This window comes from Oncorhynchus mykiss, chromosome 10 (genome assembly GCF_013265735.2).
Source record: "Oncorhynchus mykiss isolate Arlee chromosome 10, USDA_OmykA_1.1, whole genome shotgun sequence".
In the NCBI taxonomy this organism is placed as follows: domain Eukaryota; kingdom Metazoa; phylum Chordata; class Actinopteri; order Salmoniformes; family Salmonidae; genus Oncorhynchus; species Oncorhynchus mykiss.
Window position 1 is genome coordinate 43,888,768 of NC_048574.1, and position 17,881 is coordinate 43,906,648.

The 17,881-nt window shown below is 41.4% G+C and overlaps 2 protein-coding genes across 2 annotated transcripts; one reads left to right on the plus strand and one right to left on the minus strand.

Annotated features, from left to right (window-relative positions):
* The first annotated feature begins 580 nt into the window (after nucleotides 1-580).
* Nucleotides 581-5,070, plus strand: fkbp2 (FK506 binding protein 2). The gene is given in 7 exon segments (NM_001165227.1): nucleotides 581-625; nucleotides 3,211-3,368; nucleotides 3,539-3,651; nucleotides 3,863-3,909; nucleotides 4,111-4,146; nucleotides 4,275-4,687; nucleotides 4,897-5,070. Coding segments are annotated over 5 exon segments (414 nt in total). The 5' UTR covers nucleotides 581-625; nucleotides 3,211-3,212; the 3' UTR covers nucleotides 4,337-4,687; nucleotides 4,897-5,070.
* A 247-nt stretch (nucleotides 5,071-5,317) lies between these two features.
* Nucleotides 5,318-9,421, minus strand: LOC110533973 (protein phosphatase 1 regulatory subunit 14B). The gene is made up of 4 exons (XM_021618569.2): nucleotides 8,898-9,421; nucleotides 7,415-7,498; nucleotides 7,177-7,209; nucleotides 5,318-6,959 (listed from the first exon to the last, which is right to left on the minus strand). Exons 1-4 carry the CDS (start codon nucleotides 9,090-9,092, stop codon nucleotides 6,873-6,875), a joined length of 399 nt encoding a protein of 132 aa, XP_021474244.1. The 5' UTR covers nucleotides 9,093-9,421; the 3' UTR covers nucleotides 5,318-6,872.
* Between the last annotated feature and the right edge of the window lie 8,460 nt (nucleotides 9,422-17,881).

Consider the following 17,881-nt stretch of genomic DNA (forward strand, 5'->3'; position numbering starts at 1 on the left):
TGGAGTCAGAATGTAGGAAGAGAGAATGAGGCAGGCTGTATATCTTTGGTATGCATGGCAACAACAACCTTTTATAATGGTTTCTTCACCTCTCTGTTCCTTTCATCTCTTGCTCTCTTCTCTCTCTCTCTTTCTCTCACACACGTCTGAGTCATATGAACCCTAATGGAAAACCTTATTGGAAACGAATGCAGTAATTACAGTGTAACTGAGGGCTCATCTCTAAGGGGAAAAGTGTGCAAGAGGACTTTCAATCAATATGTTGCTTTAGATCATAAACATTCCTGCATAGCTACATTGCCTGTGTTGGTGTTTGCGTGTGCGAGAAGTGTGTGTGTGAAATGATCATTCATTTGGGTACCTGTCTTTATTAATACACTGTAGATACAATATATGTGGCAGTCTGCTTTCCATTCCAACTTTAACGGCACTTTGGCACCACCTGGGGGAACGTTCAGAATCTACTATTTTCTCTGCCAGCAGGCTCTATGAGAACGAACCAATAGCAGGAGAGAAAATCAATGCGTAGACATATCGCGACATTCCTTTCAATCGTTCCATTTCCTCTTCCGAAATTTTTGAAGCACACCGACTATCTTCTTTGTGTAATTCCGTTAAAACGCGGGTAAGCTTCTTGGAGACATTACTGATACGTAACTAGCTTTTTGATCTGAAATTGGTTAGGAATATTTATGAGTGAAACGCATGGCTAAATACATGTATTAGGGTAGCTAAAGCAATTGCCACAACCGATAACGTTAGCTAGTTATCTTGCTAACTTATCTGTTAACTCGGCACAATTGTGGGCCATAGTTTGCTGTATTAAAGATTTTTGTGTTTTGATAATGACAAGTAATACAACTTGTCCAACTTGTTGGAGCTATAGGCCTATCAAAAAGCTTCCATTGTATTATTGCTATAAGCATGTGCCCATTGATGATGAAGTGTAACAATCCTATGGTACTTTCAAGACAACAGAGGTATCGAGAAAAAAAAACGTCAAATCATGACGTGATCTTCTCGTAAAGTTGGAGGTCTAGAAACACCTGCCAGATCTTACAACGCATGGATATGTATGTATCAACGAACCACATATTCTAGAAATCTGTCAGTCGATGACACTGTCGATTGGGTGTTAGGCACCCATTGGTCTAAGCACACAACGTCTGAGTAGGGGACGTGACTATGGAACGCCGTTTGGGTCATTGCGTGTCAAAAAATATACATGTCAAATCACACTATGTGACGTGTTAGGACCAGAATATGACTGCATGTCACATAATAATTTAACCTATTCATACATTTTTTTTACGTAGTTATTACACTGTGATTACACTATCACTAGTATGTCATTTGTCACAACGATTCATCGATACGTATGCTATGATGCTGGCAAAGTTGTCTCGCGCACCTACAGTACTGTTCATAAAAAAAGCTGGCTAGCTCACAGATGCAAAAATGTTCTTCCCCAAAAACTGTACAAAACGACATAATCTGTTTCCGTAGCTATAGATGGCTAGCTAACATGATCTAAAATAACCCTAATTTATAGGACAGTTCTTATTTGTTTAATGGTGGTCAGACCCATCTAAGGTTGGAATGTTATTTAAAATCAACAAAAGACAATTTGTTAATTTGACAAAAATATGTTGAAATCACACTGGATATATTATACTTTAGAATTGCATTGGAGGCGTACTTATTTCACTGTACAGCCTTACCTATGGATTGTGGATCAATGACATGGGGTATCAGTCTACTCAGTGATACCCATAGAACATTGCGGGACTCTGAAACAACTGTGAATTGAGCCACATTTATTGTCAACCTATGTGTATTGAACACTATTCCAGAGGAAAAACAATACTGCTTGGATGTTTTGGAGTCTGATAACTCTGAGGAGGACGTTGGGAGAAAAAAAATCTTGGGTATTGAGTAGACTGATACCTAATTTTGTTGATCACCAATACTTAGGTAAATCTGTACAGTGCAATATGAATGTCAATACACACAATAGGCTGACTGAGGAGGTGATTTCACACAGTCACGTGATAAGAGCTACACCACTAAAATTTGCCAAGTAGACTGATACCCCATTTCATTGCTTCACATTCCAACCTTGCTTAACATTATCTAGTCTAAATATGGCATGATTCCACCAATTGTAACCTTCTGCATCACTTTCAAAGAGGTACTTTTATTTTGAAGGCAAACCGCAAATTCCACCATTGTGCCTAATCCTTATTGTGGCTAGCTTCAACCAGCCAGATGAAGCTAGCTGGCTGCTAATAACGTTACCTTTGGGCAACAGGGTTAAGTAGCGGGCTGGCTATTTATTTTCATGAACTGAAGTTCAATTTGAATAGGCGACAAACAAGTGGCTACCTAGCTAATACTTACTCACAATGAGTCCTAAATCATTGCTAAGAATAATGAAAATGACTGCAGGTTTTACTGATCATTGTTTTCAGGTTGGTTGTATTGGTGCTAGCTAGGTACCCCAGAAGTTGCGGTCGAACAAGTAAAGCTTTATTACCAACGCGGTATTGTAAACACATTGTTCGTGGCTGGTGTTTGCTTGTTTGCAGACTTTTTTGTGCCGCTTTGACAGGGCTACTGATAGCAGTGGTGGCGCCTGGCTTACACGTGCAAATTCAGAACACACATTATATAATAGAACTGTGATATTTGACGCATCAAATAGTGTTATTTGACGTGCATCCTTTTTGACAAGCAAAGACCCAAACTGCGTTCCATACGTGACCCACATGTTACGCCTCGCTCAAAATAACTAGGAAATTATAACTAGAAAAAACGGTTTTGAACTCGGAGTTCCATGACGGAAACTCTGGCATCTTTATAGAGCTCTGACTTTCTGACCAGAAGATCACTGGCTCATGATTTGACCTAGTTTTATTTTTTCTCCAAGTTCCCAGTCTTGAAAGCACCATTATAGCAGTCTGATGCCCGACGGCACAGTTTGACGTGGCACGCAACCATTGGTTGATGCAGGGAAGGTCTGAGCAGGGTAATGCTAGCCTCGTATGAACCATCCTGATATCGCAAGCTTACATTTTGTTTCGCTACACGGATACAGCGAAACAATGGAAGCTTACGAGATCAGGATGTTCCGAACAAGGCTAGGGGAACGCGACCTATGAGATTTGTGCTTACTTTTGTCGTCCATTAAGTCTTTCACGTGTTCCCCAGATATGAGGCTGTGTCTGCTGTTTGTGGTCACTCTGTTGTCCTTGGCCCCGGCAGTTCGCGGTGGCGACAAAAAGAAGCTCCAAATTGGCATCAAGAAAAGAGTTGACAATTGCCCCATCAAGTCCCGTAAAGGGGATGTGCTGAACATGCACTACACTGTGAGTAATAAGGAGGATGCGTCTGCTTTTGGACATTGAATGAAAAGCAATATATCTATTTCCATCTAATGCTCATTCAATTAATGTCATCCCAATATAATGGAGATCCAGAAATGGACTCGTTTGAACAAATGACAGTGTGTTTAGTCAATAACTGTGTTTGTTTGCAGGGAAAGCTGGAGGATGGAACAGAGTTTGACAGCAGCATTCCAAGGAACCAGCCCTTCACATTTACTCTGGGAACCGGACAAGTCATCAAAGGCTGGGACCAGGGCCTGCTCGGGTTGGTGCCTGATTTTATTGACATTTTTTCTTTGCCCCTATGGACTTGTGTGCTCATGCATGTGACTGGATGACTTGTGAAGGTATTACATTTGCAGACAGTGTAAAAACTATAGAATTATGTGCTTTTGGATATAAGCTGTAACAACACATTGATTTTTGACTCTTGCATGTGAAGTTCTTAATTCACCAATCCCACTTACTCTCATTAGAATGTGTGAGGGAGAGAAGAGGAAACTGGTCATCCCCTCTGAGCTTGGTGAGGTTGCACACTGATACTTCACACTGTTCCAATGGTCACCTATATATTTCCTATACTGATGACTAAATCTAGCATGCATTATCCACGTAGATTATATAAACCCAATCAATTATCATGAAAGATAAAAGGCCCTAAACCTTGAGGTCCATATTGCCAGCCACTGTTCTGACTTCTCCATTTATATTATTCCTTTTGTAGGATATGGAGACAGAGGAGCGCCTCCTAAGATCCCAGGTATTTCAGATATTTCTCTACATCTCCCACGGGCTTTCTCTACAAGTCAGCCTCTGAGGTAATCATGTCTTCATTGTGAAGCGCTTTCTTCTCTCTTTGTTCTCGTAACTACCACGTCTCTCCAACAGGTGGTGCCACTCTCATTTTTGAAGTTGAACTGCTCAGCATCGAGAGGAGGTCTGATTTATAGTGAACGTTAACTTCAAGCAACATCAGCGGCCTGTTAGTGCTGGTTTTAAGTCAGTGTGCTCTACCACTTATAAGCCATTGAAGAACCTGCATAATATACATACTATTCAACTATAACTAACATCATATGTAACTGGTACTCTCTGGTGAATCCAATGCCTTAAAAATGTCACCATTTTTAGTTCAGCATTCAGTTGCCCCTTACCTCATTCCTGTGTTATGTTTTCCTGAACGTTATGCCATGACCAGCTCTTGCTCTTTGACTTAAATGTATCATCATTCTCATTCTGGAGTAATTTACCAGCCTGATAAGTGAAACCTACAGGGTACGTATATCATGCTGAGAGAACAGGGCATTTTTTATTTTATTTATTTTACCTTTATTTAACTAGGCAAGTCAGTTAAGAACAAATTCTTATTTTCAATGACGGCCTAGGAACAGTGGGTTAACTGCCTGTTCAGGGGCAGAACGACAGATTTGTACCTTGTCAGCTCGGGGGTTTGAACTTGCAACCTTCCAGTTACTAGTCCAACGCTCTAACCACTAGGCTACCCTGCCGCGGCATAAAACACACATGCTATATGGTAGCACAAGATAAGCGATGGTGCACTATTCAGTAGGTTTTTGGGCTCTATTGAAAGGATTTATTTGTAACAGATTTCCAATTTCACTACATTGGTATACAAGACTTGACCAATGGTCTTGTTTCAGTAAAAGATTAAAGATTTGGATTTTGAAAGTGTGACTTTTTTCCCCCGGCAGATATCTAGCTACAGTACCTTTTACATTTAGCAGACTCTCTTATCCAGAACAACTTACAGGAGCAATTAGGGTTAAGTGCCTTTTACGTCGACAGTTTTCACTTAGTCGGCTCATGGATTCAAAACAACGGCCTTTCGGTTACTGGCCCAACGCTCTCAACCGCTCGGCTACCTGCCCCCCCCCTTACAGTAACATCTGAAGTGCACACAAAAGTCTGAGTAGGTAAAACATTGAATTTTAATACAAATGTAACAAATTGGCCAACCGCACCAGTAAGTATTGCTACATTACATGACTACAGTCTTGCAATCATTTTGAACACACACACCACAGATAATACAGTCCCGACCTCCAGCAGATACTCAGTTTGTGGTTTGATTCAGTATTCAAGGTGGTACACTGAATATGGTAGTTAAAAGTCTGCCCAAGATAACATCACAATGGGGTCCAAAAGAATAAGGAGCAAAGTTGGTAAGGTATACAGATGGTTATGATAGTCATGGTATTCAAGGTTGATTGACCTATCAAGGAACCTTCTGGTATACAATGGAAACCAGAATATTGTACATGGCTACACTCCAGGGCCAACTGTCATACATCTCAAAAGACATCGCTTCAGACACAATAGTCAATACAATCATCGCTGTTGTATTCTAAGGCCTTTCCAATCCCTTTTTGCAGTGGTTAATGATATAGGTATATTTGGTTTGAGAAACAAATAAAAAGCTATACAAAGCAAAGGCCTGTCTACACTCTCAGATCAGGTCTGAGAGAAACAGACCCCCCCCCCCCCCCCCCCACCCCTCCCAGTCTTAGGCACCAGGCTGGAGGATATGGAGGGGGAAACAGTTGAACCATATGTTATGGTAGGGATCAGAAGCATTTACTGTTGTGGTCGTTCATGTAATGAATTTCAATGGGGCCTAACCATTATTTGGCCATGTTTTCCTGTGTTTTATAGAGTCAGTCATGCACTACTCTTTAAATGAAATAACAGTATTTGCGCCATGAAAACCCGTAGGCTACTGATGTCATTACAGGAACCCATGTGTGACATGCTGGTGTTTGTATTTGAATACTGTCCACACTTGCTCATGTCAAACGTATAACACAAAGTATAATGATCACACTCCAATTAGTCCAGTGTAAAATGTTAAATAGCCCTTCGTGCTACCTCAAAAAAAAAACGATTTGACAGTTGAGTGTGCTCGGCTTGAAATCATTACACAGACTTAACTACCGTATCCCACATAAACCATTCTCGGTAACACTTTGCTTGATCTATAAATCTCGTCGTTAAAATGGCATTGTAAAAATGACATGGTTCGAACTAATACCAACCAGTGACAGTTCACTATTTCAAGCTGTCATTATACATACAGTAATGTAAGTTGATTAATCAACAAGTTAGATTTGTTTGACTGTATAATGTCTCTATAAGCTATCATTAGGTTTGTGTACTTGTCATGCTCTGCTTGTGACTTGTATAGCTCAAGTTAAACGTTAGCATGTTCTTCCTCCGTGTCAACAAATCTGTTTATCAATGCTATACTTTATTATTGTGTTATAACACTCATCACTTACTACTGTTAATGTATAACATGATTATATATCGACAAGAAGTTGTTTAAACAAAGAAAGAGACAGTAAGTGATTGGTCGATCCTCTTCCCTCTATCAATCCTGCCGACTCCGAGGGATTCTAGGTGCTGAGGGATTCTAGCTGGGTGTCCCTGTGTAGAACTGAGTTGTAATAGGTTGGGGTCGTTCTGAGGCTAAGGGGGAGATTTTTCATTCTTTTTGGGCGGAGTGCTGAGTTTCTGCAGACCTCTAACCTTCTCTAGGAGAGCCGTGACAAAGGCCTGCAGTAAATGAACAATGGGACATTTTGTGAGACACTGAACAATTGTTATTATGCATGTTACTGTATTACATTGTGTTTCTAGAAACCTGGTCAAAACAATGTATGGGAAGTTGATTTCAGACAGTTATTGTTTCAGTGGATCAGTTGACCCAATGCCGGGCGTATACAAAAGCTGAACAGTAGCAGAGAATTAACTGATAGAATTTCGAACTTACATCTGTAGGTTTGTAACAGTCAACCAGCAAAACCTGCAAAACAATAGGAAGTGAAAGAGGAAATGAACCCCATTCAAGGCCAGATCCTAACTTCAGATCCATGTGGGTAACTTCTGCGTAAATCATGTAACGATATCAACGGGAGAATTGCGATCAGCCTCAAGTTCGGATTCAATCCTTCAATAGAAAAGGACAATAACAGATGTGTAGTCAGCAATGATTAAGGTTTAATGGTCACCTTGACCCTGGAGGCCCGGTCTCCATCAGTGGGCATATCCAACAGCTCATCCACGTCAATCTCCAACTCTGGAATCTCCTCCTCCTGCGAGAGGCAAAGGGAGAGAGTGATGGTGATAGACAGAAAAGCAGAGAAAATTTAGAAAACAACAGAGAGGGAGGGGACAGGAGGAAAAAACAGTGGCGATTAGATCAGACAGGCTTAGGATCAAACTAAATATTCCTGCACCACAGTCTCACCCCCTGACCATCCTCCACAGGTCCCCAATGTCCCTGGCTTCCCCCCTCTGCTTAACACAACAGGATGTGCTGAACCTCCCTATGTGGTGTGTACTGAAAACAATGCAGTGACTTCCTGACCACTGCTTTGCTGTCTACTCAATTGAACATGACAGTAGGAGAAGCCATCACTATAGAAATACAATCTGGTTTCCAGTTCATTGTATTGATGTTTAACTAACTATAATCTACAGCACAGGAGCTTATTCACGAGGTCAAGGAGTAGTTGCAAGACCCCATACTCTGGCACAAGCCTGAGGCCCAGAGTCTGTTGCCTAAATCAAAGGCTGATAAATTACAATATCTCCCACCATATGCCACCCACTGCTCCTGCCAGGGTCATGATTAGTCCAATTAGCTCTTTACCTGCCCAGATGGTCTCTTTGAGGACCATTTGACATAGGTAATGGTCAATAATGTGTCATGTGCAGGTGCTCTATGTTACTACTCAGTCTACAATGTTGACCACTTGGTTCCCACTAACTTGTCTTAGTTAGGTGCTACTGGGACCCTTTTATGTGAATAGTTCAAACGTTAACCATGTCAAAACACCTATATCTCTCCAGTGGTCTGAGGGGTGTTGCCCCCCCCCCCCCCCCCCCCCCCCCCCCCAAAACGGTTGTTTACAGGGGTCTTTAAATGAACGGGATTAAGTCATACTTGCTCATGTTGAACACATCACAAACATGTCACGCAGTATGTGCCTCCTGCATTTCCATGGATCAGCAGAGGGGGGTGGGATATTTATCCATAGTCATGTATATTTCCTTTGTTAAAGAAAACCAGGCATTTCCATTATGTAACGTTAAAGTGGGCATGTACCATAATCCTACAGAGTAGAGGCTGTACTGTAACAGCTTTGCAGGTACGGTGGCCATAGTGCTCTGTGCCAAGGCCTACTTATCAATGAATGAATGATGCACACCTTTTATTGGAACAGCACATTCTGTCCATCACTAATTGGGCAGATACCTCATCTCTTCAATTGTTCAGTACAGTATTTCAATGATGTGGCCACACCCTACATTTTGTCTGTAATTCCTACTCATATTTGTTATATTATTGAATTATTGTATTGCCCTAGGTTTTAATATTACTGCAATTCTATAGCATACATAAACCCCAATCAAAGTAGAGATCATTGAATGTTGTACAACAACAAAACATGGAGTACACAATGAATCATAGAATGTGTCATTGCTTACCTCACAGTCATATAAATCCGTTAACTGCTCAATTATCCACTCCTCCAAATTGAGTCGCTTCCTCAGCTCTTTTCTATCGTATTTCACGGTTACCCGCCCTTGCTTCTGGACGACTTCTGTGTCCTCGGTACCGGGAGGCGTTTGGAAATAAACCCGCGCTTGAGCGGTTGAGTCCTGGCTTGTTAATGTTGCCATAGTCCTCCTATGTCCGTCTAGATAAGACTGGTTCGATTTTAGATGGGGTTATTTGGTCTTTCTTATCTGCAGTTTAAATACCGGGTGACGCTATTGTTCTCTCTGACCGAATTTGCATGGTATTGCACCAATTACTGAACTACTCATTAAAATAACGCAGGCTAGAATATTCACGCAAATGCTTCACACTAATATGCAATTATCGATGACAAAAGATTACAGGCTGGTGAAAAATAAGTAAGCATTTTGTGGATACTGAGCATTCACCCTCCTTCAGATGTACAGTCCTATACCCGTGTAGGCAAGGTAGTTGCACAGTCCAAATCCGGTTTTAGGCCTTGTAACTTGGTACATTCTAACACGTCGTTACACACCAAGTTAAATACTTTGTGCATTTCATTGTACAGTGTATCCTACACAATTCGTATAGATAAAACACATTTTAATAACTGTTATATAATTCATTGTTGCAGACTTCCATACCCCATATTTCTATTTTGGACTATCCCAAGTACCAAATGTCAATGACTATGCACCTTTACCCCACCTTTTCATGGATAATCCACGCAATATGAATGACATATAGGCCTGTAACTGAACAGTGGTTTGTAATTCCCTCCGAGATTAAAACATAATAATTGCAACATGCAGACTGGATGGAGTTTAAAGGGCTATAGCCGACAAAATCCAAATTTAATGCATTGGATATACCTTGATACTTGCATAAAAATAAAATAAAAATACAGGATAATTAACAATTCCAGTGTCAAATTAATAAAGAAGACAGACAATACATTATAAATGAGAATGCCAACTGTGGAAAAAGCAGATTTTACCACCAGGGGGCAGAAGGCAACCATTAATCCTATCTTCCTGGGAAGCAAAACCTCATCTGCATAGGCTTTGGTCAACTGTGTAGTGTTGGATAAGATTAAAACACTTCTTTGTAAATGTGGTTCCAAGCCATGTCCTCTGTCATCATGCCATATCAATAAAACATGCTCGAAAGATTACTGAGATACAGTCTGGTCAAGGCACACCTGCTGTGTTGAGCGTTAAGATTTCATCTCTTCTCTCCAGCCAGGCTCATGCTTGACAGTGGAGCCTACAGACAGTATCCTAGCTGAGAATGTGCCTGAGCAGAACCTGTAAGTTTATTGCAGTCTGGGGGGGGTTCAGATTTTGAGTGTGCCTCATCCCTTCATCCCTCCTCTTAATGCAGCGTGTCATTGGCTCAGTGGCCTTTTGTATCAGTGATCCCAGAGCTGCATGGTTCTCTAGGGCTGGGTCCCCCCCACCCCCCACCACGTGCACCCAGTGCAGTTTGGGAAACCCTCCTCCTCCCTACCCATTTGATGTGAATAATCTTTGTGAAGTGAAGATTGCACTGTCCTATGAAAAGCCTATACAAAATACATGAGGTGTTCACAGGAGTGGCTCAGTTGTTTAAAAGTTAATCAGCAAAATGTAGCAAAGTGTAAAAATTAAAAATAAACTTCTTTGACTCTATTAACTCTTCCTTAAGTTGGTGGAAGGCGATTGAGAGTAAATCTACCAGGACAGAAAGGCTTTTAGCTTTTCTCTTTTCACTCTTGTCCCAAAAAGCCAGACAAACATTTACTCTCTAAGCAGAATATACATTTCGTTCCCAACAATCTGACAAGCGTAAGGAGCTGTGGTGCCTTACTGTTCAAGGGCTGCTACTGTGACACTACATGACCTAAGTATGTGGACACCTGCTCATCAAACATCTCATTCCAAAATCATGGGCATTAATATGGAGTTGGTCCCCCCTTTGCTGCTATATCAGCCTCCACTCTTATGGGAAAGGCTTTCCACTAGATGTTGAAATCTTGCTGCGGGGACTTGCTTCCATTCAGCCACAAGAGCATTAGTGAGGTTGGCCTCGCAGTCAGCGTTACAATTAATCCCAAAAGTGTTTAATGGGGTTGAGGTCAGGGCTCTAAGCAGGCCAGTCAAGTTTTTCCACACCGATCTTGACAAACCGTTTCTGTATGGAGCTCGCTTTGTGAACGGGGGTAATTGGTCATGCTGAAACAGGAAAGGGCCTTCCCCAAACTGTTGCCACAAAGTTGGAAGCACAGAATCGTCTAGAATGTAATTGTATGCTATAGCGTTAAGATTTCCCTTTACTGGAACTAAGGGGCCTAGCCCAAATGATGAAAAACATCCCCAGACCATTATTCCTCCTCCACCAAACTTTACAGTTTACAGTGTATTCGGGCAGGTAGCATCCGCCAAACCCAGATTAGTCTGTCGGACTGCCAGATGGTGAAGCGTGATTCATCACTCCAGAGAACGTGTTTCCACTGCTCCAGAGTCCAATGATGGTGCCACGTTGAAAGTCACTGAGCTCTTCAGTAAGACCATTCTAATGCCAATGTTTGTCTATGGCGATTGCATGGCTTTGTGCACAATTTTTATACACCTGTCAGCAACAGGTGTGGTTGAAATAGCCACATCCACAAATTTAAAGGGGTGTCCACATACTTTTGTATATATAGTGTATGATGATCATAAAGTATGTGGGAACTCTAGCAGGGCGTTTCCACTTGACGTTTGGGACGTTTGGGAGAACTAGACATTGATTCTCATCTTAGCTGAATGATGTGTGCTCTATGGCAACCAACTCACCAGTATTCAAATGATTACTGAAATGGAAAACATTGGCTCAAGTGGTGAAACATAGTATTGCTGTGTATCATGGTTAACCAAGTGGGATTACTTTAGCCATGTATTTAGGTTGGTTTTCTCTGTGTCTGATTCATCCTCACTCTTGGAGGTGGCACTATGATGATGACTAACAAGATTCACCATGTGACTCATTGTCCAAAACAACCAAGTTAGTTCTGATCAATTCTAATATATTTATATCTATACCCTCTGAAACTCTGCCATGTCCTCTCTGTGGGATGTTAGAGAGAATAAATCACACTTTTGCTCATATGGAAATTATAATGTATTTGTCATGGTTCTGAAGATCATTCAAAAGCTCTGCATCTACTTTTGAAAAATAATCATCTGTGTTGATGAGGAACAGACAGATATTATCGTATATTACTCTTGATTTTGATATTACTGTATTACTGTATATTACTGTACTCTTGATTTAGATATTACTCTATTACTGTATATTACTGTAATCTTGATTTTGATATTACAGTATATTACTGTACTCTTGATTTTGATATTACTGTATTGCTGTATATTACTGTACTCTTGATTTTGATATTACAGTATATTACTGTACTTTTGATTTTGATATTACTGTATTGCTGTATATTACTGTACTCTTGATTTAGACATTACTGTATTACTGTACTCTTGATTTTGATATTACAGTATATTACTGTACTCTTGATTTTGATATTACTGTATATGTTGCAGGTACACGCTATTTGTACTAAACAAAACAGACTCATGCCCCCACTGCAATATCCATGATCCAATTACAGAAGTAATTATATGAAAGTGTTTTCATATTCTTGACACTGAACAAAATGATCGTGTCAGTGTAGCAAAACGTGTGCCCTTCGTGTGTCAGATGACTAACACCTACAGGGTAGCTATATGGAACATGACAAGCGTAGTTGTACAGAACGGAATCAATTTCCAATAACCACCATGTGCAAGTGATCCGCTGACCCTTGAGTCGTGCATGAATTGCTGCTGTGGCAACTGTGATGGATGACAGTGAATTTACAGTGGATGTGGTTGTCACTGCCGTGCAGGTGAAAATACAGCTGGCAATAACAGAGCTTAGCTCAGGTCACCGTATCATAATGTTTTCATCATATTTAGCTCCGTCTGTTAGCTTCTGTCAATTTGTTGGGTATTTTATTAGGATCCCCATTGGCTGTTGCAAAAGCAGCAGCTACTCTTCCTGGGATCCACACAAAACATGAAACATAATATAGAACGACATAATACAGAACATCAATAGACAAGAACAGCTCAAGGACAGAACTACATCCATTTTTTTAAAGGCACACGTTGCCTACATATCAATACATACACACAAACTATCTAGGTCAAATAGGGGAGAGGCGTTGTGCCGTGAGGTGTTGCTTTATCTGTTTTTTGAAACCAGGTTTGCTGTTCATTTGAGCAATATAAGATGGAAGTTCCATGCAATAAGGCCTCTAAATAAAACTGTACACTTTCTTGAATTTGTACTGGATTTGGGGACTGTGATAAGACCCCCGGTGGCATGTCTGGTGGGATAAGTGTGTGTGTGTCAGAGCTGTGTCTAAGTTGACTATGCAAACAATTTGGGATTTTCAACAGATTCATGTTTCTTATAAAAAATAAGTGATTGCAGTCAGTCTCTCCTCAACTCTTAGCCAAGAGAGACTGGCATGCATAGTATTTATATCAGCCCTTTGATTACAATGAAGAGCAGAACGTGCCGCTCGGTTCTGGGCCAGCTGCAGCTTAACTAGGTCTTTCCTTGCAACACTGGACCACACGACTGGACAATAATCAAGATTAGACAAAACTAGAGATGGCAGAACTTGCTTTTTGGAGTGTGGTGTTAAAAAAGCAGAGCATCTCTTTATTACGGACAAACCTCTCCCCATCTTCACAACCATTGAATCTATTATGTTTTCACCATGACTGTTTACAATCTAAAGTAACACCAAGTCATTTAGTCTCCGCAACTTGTCCAACAGCCACGCCATTCATTACCAGATTCAGCTGAGGTCTAGAACTTAAGGAATGATTTGTACCAAGTACAATGCTCTTAGTTTTCGAGATGTTCAGGACCAGTTTATTACTGGCCACCCATTCCAAAACAAAGTGCAACTCTTTGTTAAGGGTTTCAGTGACTTCATTAGCTGTGTTTGCTGATGCGTATATGGTTGAATCATCAGCATACATGGGCAACGTAACTGAAGGAGCTCAACAAAGCAGACACATACTGTACATTAAACAGTACAACTAAAAACAGATTTTGGTAGCTAATCCTTACAGAGTCCACTGTAAAAACCAGGAAGTTTCATTTGAGGCAGAATCCTTTTCTCAGGATGAAATACTTGTTGCTGGTGTTGATGAGGGGGCTTTTCCAGACTTCTTTCAAAGGCTAAAAGAAACAGGGTTGCATAACAATACTAATCCTAAACACAAATGCTGGGAGACATGAATCCACTTGGGTGGTGAGGATCTATGTGGATTGGATACGCCAGTGTTGGGGATGGGTACACTGCACGCTCAGAGAGGGAGGGAAGGAGGATGGGGGATCTCCCATGCAAAGGCAGCCATGAGAAGGCTCACTTGACAGTCCAAAGGCGCTTAGCCATCACTGAGAAAAAGCTGCTTTTCCTATGGGTGAAGCCGCACATTAATATGCAGAGAATTTATTAACTAGCAGCCATACTGTCTGAGTTCAAGCTCTTGTCCAGCTCTGGTAGCTGATGTGCCAGAGCTCTCCATCATCGCAGCAATATGAATATATCTTTGAGTCTGGGACTGACACACACACAGTTTCCACACAACAATAGATGAAAAGATCAGAAAAGATCCAGATAGACAAGAGATGCAATACTCCCACTGAACTGGTGGTTGTGGCAGTATTGTCAGTGGGCCACAAACAGGCAAATAACGGTGCAGTACAACAGTGATGTGCAAAACGACATCCCAGAACGTACAACTAGTCGGTTCGTTGTCATGGATGGGCTATTGCAGCAGACGACCACACCAGGTTCCACTCCTATCAGCTAAAAAAAAGAAGAAGCGACTCCAGTGGGCCCGCCATCACCAACACTGGACAACCGAGGTGTGGAAAAACATTGCCTGGTCCTACAAATCTGGGTTCCTGTTGCGTCATGCTGATGGCAGAGTCAGGATTTAGTGTAAGCAGCATGAGTCCATGACTCCATCCTGCCTACTGTCAATGGTAGATGCTGGCGGCAGTGGTGTACTGGTGTGGGGAATGTTTTCCTGGCACACATTATGTCTCTTAATACCAATTGAACAACATTTCTATGCCCAGAAGAATTCAGGCTGTTCTGGTGGCAAAGGGGGGTCCTACCCGGGTGGTCTTGTACCTCAGTCACTATTAGAGTAGTTACAGTATCGCCACTAATATCATCTACAATTATTTTGCTACTATTCCCCTATCACCCTGGCCCAGTCGTATCTCTTTATAGTCATGTTTTGACAAGTCTCTGCTGCAGTGTTCTGAAGTAATTGAATTAATAGGGGTATTTACGGCCCTGGGAGGCTTCAATTCTCTGTTTTCATTTCTTTCTGCAATTCAGACATTTCCCTCTTCTTTCTTTCCCTTTCTCTCCCTTCCTCTCTCTAATGACTGTTTTGCACTGCTGTGCACTTCTCTTGTCTTTGGGGGAATAAGTCTGGGTTGGAAACCATCTGTCAGACATTCTGGTAACACCGGATCTTAGAAAGCAAAATCATGTCTCTCCCCATGCATGCATTTTCTTTTCATTAAAACATCGTTGCTGCTTTCTTGGACCTTTTTAGATCGCATCTAGAGTCAGGACTAAATCCCTTTTTTTTTGTATTAATTTAGCTAACCCTCCGTAAATGTGTTTTATTGTGTCCAATTAGCAGGACTGAGATAAATGTTAGTAATAAATATTCATGAATATTGGAGTTGCATAACACACACTAACTCTCTCATCACTCACTCTTTGTTGGGAAGTATATGCACCCAGAGCCCGATTCAGACTTAAGATAAGTAGACTTAACATGGACTTAATTAAGTCAATAAAACATCGACTTAGGGCCTTCAGTATCAGGGAAGATCCGCTTTATAGGCTATGTATCCTTGCCTGGTACGGCAACTGCACCTCCCGCAACCACAGGGCTCTCCAGAGGGTGGTGCGGTCTGCCCAACGCATCACCGGGGGCACACTGCCTGTACTCCAGGACACCTACAGCACACAATGTCACAGGAAGGCCAAAAAGATAATTAAGGACATCAACCAACCGAGCCATTGCCTGTTCAGCCCGCTACCATCCAGAAGGCGAGGCCAGTACAGGTGCATCAAAGCTGGGACCGAGAGATTGAAAAACAGATTCTATCTCAAGGCTATCAGACTGTTACCTCCTGTCTCAGCCTCCAGTATTTATGCTGCAGTAGTTTATGTGTCGGGGGGCTAGGGTCAGTTTGTTATATCTGGAGTACTTCTCCTGTCCTATTCGGTGTCCTGTGTGAATTTAAGTGTGCTCTCTCTAATTCTCTCTTTCTCTCTTTCTCTCTCTCGGAGGACCTGAGCCCTAGGACCATGCCTCAGGACTACCTGACATGATGACTCCTTGCTGTCCCCAGTCCACCTGGCTGTGCTGCTGCTCCAGTTTCAACTGTTCTGCCTTATTATTATTCGACCATGCTGGTCATTTATGAACATTTGAACATCTTGGCCATGTTCTGTTATAATCTCCACCCGGCACAGCCAGAAGAGGACTGGCCACCCCACATAGCCTGGTTCCTCTCTAGGTTTCTTCCTAGGTTTTGGCCTTTCTAGGGAGTTTTTCCTAGCCACCGTGCTTCTACACCTGCATTGCTTGCTGTTTGGGGTTTTAGGCTGGGTTTCTGTACAGCACTTTGAGATATCAGCTGATGTACGAAGGGCTATATAAATACATTTGATTTGATTTGATTTGATTGGCTAAATAGCCAACAATAGCCGACTACCACCCGGTTACTCAACTCTGCACCTTAGAGGCTGCTGCCCCAATATACATAGACATGGAATTACTGGTCACTTTAATAATGGAACACTAAATAAAATCAAAATGTTTTGGTCACATACACATGGTTAACAGATGTTAATGCGAGTATAGCAAAATGCTTGTGCTTCTAGTTCCGACAGTGCAGTAATATCTAACAAGTAATCTAACAATTCCACAACAACTACCTAATACACACAAATCTAAAGGGATGGTATAGTAATATAAATACAAGTCACTTTAATAATGTTTACATACTGCTTTACTAATTTCATATGTATATTCTATTTTATTTTAGTCAATGCCACTCCGATATTGCTCGTCCTAATATTTATATATTTCTTAATTACATTATTTTACTTTTAGATGTGTGTGTATTGTTGTGAATTGTTAGATACTACTGCACTGTCGGAGCTGGGAACACAAGCATTTCGCTACACCCGCAATAACAATAACATCAGTGACCAATCAAATGTGATTTGATTTATAGCTCATTAGAAATGTAAAGGCAACATTCCTGCGTTCGCGGACACGTTGAACGCTGCATATGTCTTCTCAATCGGGTTACCTTGAAATCTTTGCGCGGCTCTTCCGCAATACTGATTGAATCCAGACGCTAGTTAATAGGCCCCCATAGATCAGAATACAGAATACAGCACTATGGGGGGCTGCTGGTATCAAAACACCCCCGCAGCGGGAAAGGAGTTCCAATGACGAACCTTAAGGTTATTATAGCTGGGAGTGGTGGGGAGGAGGACGGTTGTCAAAAACATTTGCTGAAAAACAGTAAGTGAAAGAACGAGGGTAAATTGACATATAAATACATCCCAAGAATTATGCCCATTGGTTGAGCGAGAGGAAGGTGATAATTGCAAGAGTGATCCCATATGTTAAACAGCAAGCGTGCGGAATGTGCATAATTGTGCCGTGCTTATAGGCTATAGTAAATAGGCGAATGACGTTCCGCACATGGCTAACAGGAAGGAGGAGAATAAACAAGATGACCATTTGTATGCCTTCCCACTAAACCCGTAGAAAAGGAAACAAAGTGAATTATGTTATGTTTACTGGAT